Source organism: Euleptes europaea, chromosome 1, assembly GCF_029931775.1.
Source record: "Euleptes europaea isolate rEulEur1 chromosome 1, rEulEur1.hap1, whole genome shotgun sequence".
In the NCBI taxonomy this organism is placed as follows: Eukaryota; Metazoa; Chordata; class Lepidosauria; order Squamata; family Sphaerodactylidae; genus Euleptes; species Euleptes europaea.
The window spans coordinates 123,051,880-123,064,646 of NC_079312.1; the positions used below are offsets into that span (position 1 = coordinate 123,051,880).

A 12,767-nucleotide genomic window follows, 5' to 3' on the forward strand; every position below is an offset into this window, starting at 1 on the left:
AGGGGGGAAAGGGTATGGGGCTTTCAGGGAAAGGAAAGGGAATATAGTGGGGTGGGGAAAATGAGATGACCCCCACAAGTCCTTGCAGGTCCCCTACCTGTTTTCTTCTAAATTCTAACCAAAGTGTATTTAATGTACAGTTTATAGCCACTGGTTCTTGCACCTACAGCTGCTTTTACCTTGAATTGTGACTGTTTTTTGAATTAATTCCTCTAAATCTGTAGAGTATCCGTGTGTCTTCACTAGAGTTCCTTTTTTCATAAAGAGTCAAAGCTCTTCTGACCCTTGTAACATGAGTTGATATTCCCTTCCATGAGCCAAATTCTTTTTATCTGTATAAGCTTGAATTTATCCTTCTTGTTTACATGATGAAAACTGGATGCAGTTTTCAAGCTGTGGCCTCCATAGTACATTATGGAAGACTTTAAGTAAGTTCTGTCCATTGGTAAAAGATACTTCTACGTCTATGAAGTGCCATTTGAAATCTCTGGACTTAGAATACATTTAAATAGATATAAACCTAACACTTCCAGTGAAATTCAGAATTTACTCTCAGGAGGGAGATTCAACACTTCTCTAGAGGTGCGAAGGGCTGGAAAAAAGTTTTGTCCCCATTTTGTCTGAGGACCTTTTCTCAGTTTTTCTAATGGAAATTATAGGGAGCACTGAAAACTCCTTTTTTTAACCTTTTGGAATGACTGAAATGCCTCCCCTACCAAAACCCTTTCAATTGAATTAAAAAGGTAAAGGTCCCTTGTGCAAGCACCGGGTCATTCCTGACCTATGGGGTGATGTCACATCCTGACATTTACAAGGCAGACTTTGGTTACGGGGTGGTTTGCCAGTGCTTTCCCCAGTCATCTTCCCTTTACCCCCAGCAATCTGGGTACTCATTTTACCGACCTTGGAAGGATGGAAGGCTGAGTCAACCTTGAGCCGGCTACCTGAAACTGACTTCTGTCGGGATCGAACTCTGGTCGTGAGCAGAGCTTGGACTGCAGTACTGCAGCTTACCACTCTGCGCCATGGGGCTCTTTTTTCAATTGAATTACACCCCCCCTTTTTACTGACAGCACTTTGCCTTAAGTGTCTATTGAAAAGCACATTTATTCCTTATTTCCATTAAGCAATCAAGTTTGGATTTAAAAATACTGCTTGATGAATGCTAAGTAAAAGGCACTGCTGAGCATTCCTGACAGCCTGCAGTGAAGCAGCACTGGCACATTCTGTTGGTTGAGGAGGGTATCCTTGAACAAGTCTTCAACAGGCAGGACTGTGCTGAAGTCCTTCGGTGTTCAGTGGGCCATGGATCCCTGGTATGTGCCCCTGCCTACTCTGCAGAAGGTGGACATTTTGAGATCTCTTGCTGTTTTCCCTGTACACAATTATCTTATTTTTTTGTTTTTTGCCTGCAAGAGAAAAAGAAAACAAGAGGACCAAAAGGTCAGAAACTCTTTTTACAGTGGCTCAGCTTATCTCCACAGCTTAACCCAAAACCATTATCTTTGCCACTGTGTTCCTTTTCCTTTTTGGAGATACCTGTAGTTAAAGCCAGGTGGCCAGCAGGAGCTATTTTGCTGACTGGTAGATTTGCCCCTGACTGCTTCGAGGCTAGGGGGACAAACGGCTATCACTTCTGCCCTTGCTAAAAATGGAAGCTTTTACCTACACTATACTTCTGGCTTCAAGGAATATTTAGCAGTTTGACAGGGGTCAAATAATTGTCCAGCCTGCCCATGGTATCTTGGAGTATATTTCAGCAATTCACAGTACAATGCTAGACAGAGTTATTCCAGTCGAAACCCATTCTTTTCAGTGGGCTAAGGCTGGAGTATCTCTACACTGGATTACACTGTCTGTATTTCAGAACACAGGTTAGCATGAAGTAGTGTCTGCATTATTATTCATAGAATGCAAGACATTTTGGCTGTTGCCTAGACCATGATATAAATTCTGGAAGGATTTCTCATTGGATGGTCTCAGATGACAGCCCAGGGGACCAGCAGAAAAGAGCATTCTTGTCTACTTGAGCAGTTGGGTTGATTTCTGTGAAATAGATGGCATGTGTGTAAATCATGCCTGTTGAGCAAGAATGACACGCAAAGCTTCTTGGCAAAAAAATAGACTAGACTCTTAAACTGATTTGCTTGGGTTAAAGAACTTTCCTTCCCAATGAACGGCATATTTTTCAGCTGGCAGGAAAATTTGGGAAACAATGGAGAACCACCTTGCTGTATAAACTTCTCTGCAAATTGAAAAGTGGGCCTGTCAAAGATGCTTCTGTGTATGCTGAGCATGGGTTTTGAGACAGTGAATGAGGGGTGATGGGGACTGGGGCTTTTCACAGTATATGAACATGAAATAAAGTCTCAGATGTGTTGTCTGTGTTTGCTTAACAGCTTGCTAAGTGTGGAGCATGCCAATTACATTAGGTGCTGTGGAACACAGGCAGGAGGCTGCTGCATGTCATCTTGATTGTGGGCTTCCTAGAGGCACCTGGTTGGCCACTGTGTGAACAGACTGCTGGACTTGAGGGGCCTTGGTCTGATCCAGCATGGCTTTTCTTATGTTCTTATGAGTACAGAGGCATTCCTGATGCAGCATTACTGTAGGGGGAAAGAGTAACCACAGAGACTGTGAAACTCTGCCAGCGTCCATAGGACTTTTGCAAGGGGAAAGTTTGGGTGATACTGTAGGTTTCAGCGCCCTGCAGGAAACCTCGCTGTGCCCTCTTCCTCACAGTTGCCTCCCTCCTTCTTGGCTTCTGACCAGCCTGTGCAGCTTTGCAGAAGACCATCTTCACGCGGATGTTGCAGAAGGCAGAGCTGGTATCTCCAGAACCTTGCTCTATTTTCAAAATGTTTCTGATGATTAGCCTTGATGACTATCAAGATGTGATGCAACACAAACCAAGAGAAAGAGGAAAAATACTTTGCTGTACATGTACAACAGGGACCAAGTGTGGTTAAAACAAAAAATGCCCTCACAGAAAATTCATGCAAAGCAAACTGACCAGACAGCCAGGCACCTTGTTCCTGTTCCCAAAGTGAGAGATCAGTAAGTCCTGAATTACCACTGTGGCTCTGGTAAAGCATCTGCTTGGCATGCAGAAGGTCCCAGGTTCAATCCCCAGCATCTCCAATAAAGGGACTAGGTACGTACGTGATGTGAAAGACCTCTGCTTGAGACCCTGGAGACCCACTGCTGGTCAGAGTAGACAATACTGACTTTGATGGACCGAAGGTCTGATTCAGTATAAGGCAGCTTCATGTGTTCAAAAGATCCAAGGCAACTTATCAGTTCTCATCAGGAGAGAAGCTAGTTTTAATGGTATAAGCTAGAGCTAGTTTTTACAGTATGATATGCTATCACTAATTTTCCTTGCCTCTGAAATGCTATACCTTTGCTCTGCACATCCTTCTCTCCCGGTTAAGCAGAGGCAATCCTCTGCGCAAGAACTTGCTTCTTCTGGCCTTAGGTACTTCCACTTGCACTAGACCCATGTCTTGAGCAGTGCCAAAGTGCCTAGCTCGCAAGGAACACACCCTGCATTGGAGGAGCGCCTCTATGCTGTCCAGAGAGAAGCACACACAAGCAGAGGTATAGGTTCTTGAATGTAGTAGGCCATATTGGACTACTGCATTTGAACACATTAAGGGCAGGCTTTGGATTCAATTTCAGGAATTGTTGATTAGTTGGGGGAGCAAGGGTCAAAGCTATGTTTGCTGCTGTTCAGCAGCGTGAGAAGGAAGAGAGATTAATAATACCCATTCATAGTTGTTTATGGCTGCTTGTTTAAAATAAATGAAGGTAAAGGCTGTTGCTTTCTCTTCCCGTTTTTTAAAGCCTGTGGTTCTATCAGTTGTGTTACTAAATGTCTCAGATGAGTAGTAAAGTTTTATTTGGCCAGAAGTTGAACTAAGGGTAAAGTCTAAGATACTCAGGGAGTTTAATATTGTCCGGTGTTCAGACCTCCCGCAATTATCTCTGAGGAGAGGCCTCCAGGCCATTCCAAAGGAGCTGTCCTGGGAGGACTGCAGAACCCCAACCTGATGCTGCAGAAGCAGCTTCCCAGCTTGCCATGATGCCCAGAGATGCTGGGCCAGGGGCTGGCCAGCCAGCAGCCAACCCCCCAAGTGCCAGCAACAGACGCACGAGGCAACAAGGGTGGCAGAGGAGCAGCAGAACCCACCACAAGTGATGGCCCGTTCTTCAGCTGTTATGGGAGCCAGGAAGGCTTCTTTATGAGGGTGGGACAGGGAAAAGGCTACAGTGACCTCCTTAGGCCAGCAGGGAGCAAAAGAGAAGCCTTATAAGGCTTCTGAAGGAGATGGGGCAAGGGAAATAGGAAACCAGGCAGGCAGCTGCCCATTGGGCCTAGGACCTGCCACTCCCATAGGATAAAGGGGGTGGGTAAGGCCAGAGTTGTCCCAACCCCAGGCAGGCTTTTAAAAGGTGCACCCTGGAAGAGCCGGGGAGGAAAAGACAAACTTCACCTCAGGCAACCAGGGAGAGGGAAGAGAGTGCAGTAACCCTCCCCCGTCTTGCTGTCATCTGGGGTTCTTCCCCCTGGACAAGCTGCACTAAAGGAACCGTGGAGGAGGAGACAGTCTCGGACTCCTGTCCAATGCCAGAGTCTGACTAGTTGGCTGGTTCTTTCTGCCTTATAGTGAATTTATATAGGGAAGTTCCTGCTTTAAAACTGTTATACTGTGGGATCTCGAAAACATGACTTAATTACAGAAAACTATCATATAAAAACTGTAGTTGTCACATACCCCATAAGTATCTTTGTCAGAGATGCAAACTAAATTAAACCAAATGGACCAAACAAACAAACATACACTTGTGGAGAGATGTTTATAATCCAGTTATAAACTGTTTTACTGTGCTCCACTGCTGACTTTGCTCCAAAGCTACATTTCTGTAAGCTTATTTTCACTGAAATGTGTTTAATACATTCAAGTGGTTCTTCCAAAGCTACAGAGGATTGTAAATTGGCTGTTCCTTTGCTTTGGTTTTCATGGTAAGGTGAGTGAGTGACCGCGATCAGAACTTCAAGAGGATGGAGTTCTGATTCCTGTAGGTACATAGTGATCCACAAACATCCCACGATTGTGAAATGTGGGTCAACTACTGCAGGATTATCTTGGGAGAGGGGCTTCCAATTGAATTAACTGCCTCCATCAGGGACACCTTTTTAAAACATGTCATATCCCACTGTTAGGTAAAAAGAAAGGTTGCTTGATGCGCAGCAAGCATGCGTTGTGCTGGAAACATTAACAAAAAAAGATAAGACAGGAAAACTACAGTGGTAGGAAATACAGCATTACTAGTGTAAAGTGGGGTTCCTCAAACTTGTTGAGACTATGGTCACTTCTGGGATTTTTTACTCTGTGCCATTACAAAATAGTTGCCATGGGGTGGTGGTTACAAAACGTTGAGATCCCTATACTGAGAATCTTCCTATGATGGGGCTACAGCAGATATCAGATGGATGCTTTTTGCAGACCCAAATCTGAAGCCCCTCCTGCTCCATTGAGACAGAGGGAAGCCAAGACTGGTTCTTTGCTTTGAGAAAGACCCAAGTGGGCACTAGGAAACGTGCCTGCCACCATGACCCCCATGGGCAGTACTACATAGTGGATCACTGGTTAACTGTGGCATCCTAAGCATGTATATTCAGAATGCTACTCAGATCTATTCAGTGGGTCCTACACCCAGGAAAGTGTGTGTAGGATTGTACTGCAAGTGGCTTAACTGTGAACCAGGAAATTTCCAGTTCAGATTTCACTAGGTGACTTTATGTAAGAGGCACTGTTTTGGCCCTTCCTCTGCAACACAGAACTTATTTTCTATCAAATGCTACATAAATAGCCATGCCTCACTATTCACATGTGGAGGAAATGTTATTAGGTCCCGGGTCCCAGTCTCTTAAGGTGCTGTCTTTTCCTTTGCAGTGAATTGAGGCAGCGAATTCAACAAAAAATAGCTTTCACTTTTGGTATCAGCTCCTCTTCCATGTATTTGACCAAGCCAACCTTCTTCTCCAGAATAAACAACTCAGAAGCCAAGACAACTCATGATGAATACTGGCACCCACATATTGACAAGGTAAGTGGGATGGTTAAAGAAAATAATTAATATCTGGTTTTCAAATCTAGTCTGCAGTGTGCCTTTTTTAAATTTTCGTGAACTGGCTCTGTAATTATTGCATTACAATAATTATTGTAATTATTGCATTCAAGTAAATCCCTGAGCTCAGTAGGGCTTGTTCCCCGTTAAGAGGGCCTAAGATTGGACTGTTACTATTCCATTTTCCAGATGGAAAAGTTAGGGTGTTGATGGCTTAAAAGGGGATTAAACCAAAGTACTTAAGGGCCAGATTGAATACAGCATCAATCTTCTGTTTCATATGGTTTTGTTAGGTTTTCATAATTCTTTAAGTGGGAATCTACACAGGTAAGCTCAATACGTCCTATGGATTTCAGTTACTGAATTAATGTCTGAATTTTTGTTTTGGTTAGCAGTGGTTTCCTACTGTGCTAAGACTGAGATGATTTCTATATGTACCTTTGGCGAACTGTTACATTTTTCAGCTGGTTGGTTGTTTTGGACAGCACCTGGTTGTTTCAGGTGCTTAATAATAAACTAGAAACACAGGGAATATGCGAACTTTTATAGCTGAAGTTAATTTCAGTAACAAACAAGCAAGGCCAAAGCAGAAGCTCGAAGATAATAGATCTCTAGTTTAGCTACTGTGTTGCTTGTGCAAGGATGACATAAATGCACTTCCAGTAAAAGATGTAAGAAATTATTGAAGTGAGTGTGTGTTTATTTAGAATATTTCTATGCTGCCTCTTCAGAGTCCTGCTCACTTTAGCTTACAATTAAAAAGCACATTATAAAACACTGGCCATTAGACATAGGCGGCATGCAATCTGTCAATAAAATATGGCAGACCATTAAAAAGCTGGTAAGATAACCCCCTAATTAAAAGTGTGGGTAAAAAGATGTGTCAGGGGTGTTGTGAAACAGGGTAGGGGGGGAAGGTTGCAGAGAGCTTTTGTGAGGAATGGGGTCTCTCAACCTGCTTTTGTTTTGCACTTGTACACCTCCCCGTGCGTAGCTTTTGTTTTCTATCAGTTCTTTTGGTCCTGACCTTGATGTTGGTGAGGTCATATCTCAGGCTCGATCTCCTCTTCTTATGTGACTCTGTCACATGCTTACTGCTCTGTAGGTCCCAGGGGATTAAAAGTGGCCTCCAGATCTGAAACAGTTGAAGGCCACTGCTTTAGCACATGATAGGCAGTTCTAGCCCCAGAATTCTACAAACAACTGTTGTTTTTCACTGCGTGTTGTATTTTGGCTGATGTAACCACTGAACGTTATTGTGTCATTGTCTTCTTCTTCTTTTGGAACGCCAGACAGAAAACGTCTCTCCCAGCTTTCTTGTTTTTCCCAACTTGTCTGTCTTTTGCTCCAGAAAATAAAATAATGTGGCAGTATAATCCAGTAAGCAGATGTTAATGCGTGGAGTTTGTTCCAGAATCTTAGCTTGTCATACGTCTCCTCATTTAATTTAGCTGAGGAACTGTTTTCTTCTGCTTATCCATCCCAGGTTTATCTGTAGTGGTACTTTGGCAGGGCAAATTCATAATACTTTAAAAGAAATTGTTTCTTTTTCTCTGTGGTTGCCAAAATTGTACTTTGTCATTGCACTGGAAAAGTGCTGACTTCTGGCATGTAGGGAAATGTTGTAATGCTGTTTGGGTGGCATTTGTTTTTATTATGCTCCATAGGCAAGCAGCTTTTGGCTGAAATTAAGCTGAAATCTTTATCACATTAGCATAGTGATCACAGTTACCGTGGGGTCAAATTAAGTTATGTCCAAAGTCTGTCTGTGCCATCGTCACAATGATATTACTAAATCCCTTTCTGTGCTGAATGCCACAGTCCCGAGATTCTTATAATGTGAGCGAGAGCCAGCGTGGTTTAGTGGTATTGAGCATCGGACTCTTAATTTGGAGACGTGGGTTTGATTCGCTTCTCCTCCACATGAGCGACAGACTTGAATGTGGAGAACTGGGTTTGATTCCCCACTCCTACACATGAAGCCTGCTGGGTGACCTTGGGCCAGTCTCAGTTCTCTCTGAACTCTCTCAGCCCCACTCACAAGGTGTCTGTTGTGGGGAGAGGAAGGGAAGGTGGTTGTACACTGCTTTGAGACCCCTTAAAGGTAGAGAGAATCAGGATATAAAAAACCAGCTCTTCTTCTTTTTCTTCTAAGCCTGTTTGCTAAAAAGCAAATCTCTATGGCTTCAGTGGGGGCTTCAGATGCATAAAATGTGGCCTTCAGTTGGCAGGAAATATTTATATAATCTCACACATACAATTGAAAGGGTTTTTTTTAATATAAAATAAGACCAGAATGCCCCATCAATCCAAGAGGTAGGTATATTACTGTGACCTGTGCAGGAGCAAAAATGTCTAAACTTTCAAAGGAAAGCTTTATGTTGTTTGCTTCTCTGTGAAATGATCAGTGTGTCAGAGCACTTGAAATAATAAGGTATTGTGTAAGCATAGGGTTGGATCCACAGGAGAAAAGATACACCCTTCAGCATATTGACCATCATAGCTAGCAATCCTGTGTGAAGGTTAGATGGCAAGGGAGAGTGACTTTTTCATGGCCGCCCACTGAGCCAGTAACAAAATTGGTCATCTTTTCTACAGTTGCCCGACACAGGCTATTGGGAAAAGGAGGAAGGGGCTGTATGTATAATAGGGTGTATCTTTTCTCCTGGGGTGTGGAATTGTTGGAGGCTCCCTCAGTTTAGTTTGCATTTGGAGTTGTGTGTTTTTATCTTGCCTGTGTCTTTGGAAAGAGCTGAAAGTGTTTGTGTGGGGGGGTATTTCTTTTCATTGGCCATTAATGCATGACCGATTTGGTCTGCTTCTCTCCCCCTAATGTAGCGGTTTTCCAGTGGTCACACGCACGCTGTTCCCGCTCTGCGGATCAAATCTACCACGAGCCCGATTTACTTGCGTGTTTTCCAAGACCTGCCTTATCGTGAAATACAGATCACAATCGAGATAAATCCGGTTGTTTCGTCATGCGTGAGCTTCCGGATTGATATTCCATTAGTCCTTGCCGCCCAAGGCTGCATGTGTGCGTGCGTGCCAGCGTGTGCGTGTGTGTGATAATCACCTGGCCAAACGCAACCGGGAGTGATTTTTTTTTTATTATTAGTGCCTGGCCGCCCTAAAGAGGGTGTGTGTGTGTGAAATTCCCCGCCAGATGCGACCGGATAACTAGAGGGCCAAAGAGAGGAGGGGGCTCCTCCGGTAGATCAGCCACCCGCTGACACCAGGCCCCGTGTACGCCTCGTGCCGAGGCCGCGCCTCTTCCTCACAGGCTCACTCTCCTCCGTGGCTCAAAACCGCCCCTCCCCGGCAAGGAAAGCGAGCGGGCGACGCCGGTAAGTCTGACGAGACGGCCAAAGCGTCCGCTCGCCTCTCGCGGCTCCCACCGAGCCGCCGCTCAGCTGGCCGGCGGACTCAGCGTTCCCCGCTCTATCCGCGCCTGCCCTGAGCTTACGAGCCTCCTGCCGCCTCAAAAACGGAGACAGCGGAGCTGCGGGCCGGAGAGCTCTGCTTTTTGCTGCAGAGCAGGAGGGCAGGAGAAAAACTAACGTCTTGAAGTGAGTTGCTTTGGTATACCAGCATATCATTCTGGGGGGGAGGGAGAAAAAAAGGAAGACGCCAACCACGCACAATCGCATGACTGTGGTGTAATGACGTCGGTAGCTACGGAGCACTCCCCGAATATCCCACATTATCCCATGTCCCAAACGCATGGAGCATCGGGTGGTGCACATAGTGTGGGATGGGAGACGGACGTGCGTTCACTTTTATGATCCCAGATTAAAATAGTGTGAGATGAGAGAGAGATTAACCAGTAACCCATTCGTTAATGGCCATTGTTTAAAATTCAGTTAGGGCTTATTAGTATGTTCTCAGTTTCTCTGTTCAAGCCTAATGATTTTCCTGAAACGGTGTCTTTAGAAGCAAAGATCTCTACAGTTGAATACCAAAACAAGATTTTGTATGAATCTTTCATCTATAAGAAGGAAGTTTTTAAAAATGCACTTTAGTGTAGAACTCTGAGTTTTGATCGTAAGACCTTGAATTGTGTTCATTTTGTTGAGGCTTTTGGAAATATCATATCCTCTCATCATTTAAAAGATCATATGAAACTGTGACCTATGCAGGAGCAAAAAATGATTTCTAACCTTTCAAAGGAAAGCTTTAGGTTGTTTGCTTCTTTGTGAAATGATCAATGTGTCAGAGTACCGTACTTGAAATAATAAGGTATTGTGTAAGCATAGGGTTGGATCCACACTCAGGCCATTTATACAGGGTCGATTGTGATGCTCGCTCAAAGCTCCTTTTAAAAATCCGACCTTTAAAATGCTTATTCATGGTCCCAATTCAAAAGGAAAAAGTCAAACAAATTCCACCCCCACTCGCCATCTCCTTTTCTCCTTCATTTGCATAGCCATTAGCAATCGCCGTTTGCATAGCTAACCTGCGGCTGTGATTCTTCATGCTTCCTTGAGTGGATGCTTCACCGGGACAGAGCAAATAAAAAAGGTCGCATTAAAGGAACTCTTAAGAAATGCGAAGCAGATATGCGCTGGCTTCACGGTGACTTCTGGAATGATGGTTCAGCGTGAAGAACTAAAAAAAAATATATGCAGGGCACTTCAGCCTGAAATGCGTTGCTAATTACTAAGCATAAATGGCCTAAATCTTCTGCTCATATAAGACAAAATGTTCCTGCCTCCTCCCCCCCTGCTCCAGGCCACTGATCTTGCTGAAATGCTGCCATTAGGGGACCCTCAGGAACATCATGAGAGGCAAGTTGGGGGTCCGCAGCAGGAGGACAGAATTGGTGGAAATCACCTCTTGCCATCCATTAAGCATAACAATCTGGATCCAGTCCTTCCCTGGAGGACATGGTTACCAGAGTATTGGAGAGGTGCAGTGGATTGTCTTCCATAGAGGATTAAAGCTTGTATTAATTGCTGTTATGAATTTGTTCAGCTGAAATTGGTAAATGTTCCTTGAGCAGAAAAAAATCTGATGCTGCAACAATAAAAGATGCTGCAACAATAAAAGATGCTGCAACAATAAAGTAAAAAAGATAAGTGCAATAACAGTCATTTGAGATGAGGGGGGATTAAGAGGCTCTAATTATCAAATAAACTATCCAAACTATCCTATGTACTTCCACATGAACATGCCTATTAAGAACATCTCCTGAGGCCATTTCCTTCAACCTCTGCCTTCTGAGCTTAGTTGGCTGGTTACCAGAAAGATGGTCTTGTCTGTGGTGTTAGATCTGGTGATCTGATCAACTGAATAAAAATTAACACCCTTTATCTTGAATGGGTTATCCTCTGTGAGACAAACATGAATTCTTAGCAGTGTACTGAGGTTAAAAAAAAAACTAGTTGGTAAGCTGATCTTATGTTAGTAACCAAATTTAATATGTTTTCTTTTTGAAGAGCTTTGATACATCCCCATAATTGACTTGTCCTCGAGGGGACACAGAGAAACTCCTATCAAAGTAGATGCTGTATCTATTTTTCTTCCTAGGTGACCTATGGTTCCTTTGACTACACATCATTGCTTTACCTATCAGACTATACAGAAGACTTTGGTGGAGGACGATTTGTCTTTATGGATGAAGGTGCAAATAGGACTGTAGAACCTCGAGCAGGTAGAGCTGTCTTCACTACACAATTTGCAGTAGCACCATATGGAATCCTTGGTACCTTGAACTGAAAGCAGTGATTTTTGTGGCTACATCAGGATTAATAGTAAGGGGTATTTCTGCCTGTGTGTGCTGAACATGATTTTCCCTCACCGTTTTCTCTGTTAGCAAGTAGCCTATTGAAAGAACAGGGGTTGTATCTCTAATCTTTTGTAAGAACCAATCATTTTATTCATCACACACCTTTTGCTAGTGCAATATAGATGGCAGTAACAAGCGAGAAGCTTCTTAAGATGTTACAGGAGATATCTCTGGGGAGTATTTCTAAGAACATCGCACACCATGATGGCTGAATGTATGAATTTTTAAGTCTGCCATCCTGTAAACCTTGCATCCATTTTAAATTGATTTTAAACTGTCACAGAAGTTTGGCACTGGCAGCAGAAAATGGTTGACCTACCGTACTATAATTTCTAGCCATGTAAATTGAAATCTATCAACCTCTCTTTAATCTTCATTTCTCTAACTTAACTTTGTTTGGTTTCAGTATTATGATTTACACCCTGACCTGGATGGCCCAGGCTAGCCTGATCTCGTCAGATCTCAGAAGCTAAACAGGGTCAGCCCTGGTTAGTATTTGGATGGGAGACCACCAAGGAAGTCCAGGGTTGCTGTTCAGAGGAAGGCACTGGCAAACCATCTCTGTTAGTCTCTTGCCTTGAAAACCCCATAAGGTGTCGCCATAAGTCGGTTGCGACTTGACGGCACTTTACACACACACACACACACACACACACACACACATTATGATTTACTGCTTAAAGCCTACGTCTACCTGCCAAGTGCAGTACTGAAGATAATTTTATTTTTTTTAAATTACAAGTTTGAAATGCAAGGACGGAGCCAACCAGCAAACTCTGTTAATAGTGTGTGTTAAATTCCATTTTGGCAACTAAAGACTTTCGAGAGCCTCTGCCAGTCTGAGTAG

The 12,767-nt window shown here is 43.7% G+C and overlaps 1 protein-coding gene across 1 annotated transcript in view; it reads left to right on the forward strand.

Moving 5' to 3' along the window:
• The window catches only part of OGFOD3 (2-oxoglutarate and iron dependent oxygenase domain containing 3), a 43,479-nt gene that overhangs the window by 20,320 nt on the left and 10,392 nt on the right, over nt 1-12,767 (forward strand). The window contains exons 7-8 of the mRNA XM_056848301.1: nt 5,961-6,114; nt 11,662-11,785. Of these exons, the coding sequence (XP_056704279.1) occupies nt 5,961-6,114; nt 11,662-11,785 (278 nt within the window). The remainder of the gene's footprint in view (nt 1-5,960; nt 6,115-11,661; nt 11,786-12,767) is intronic.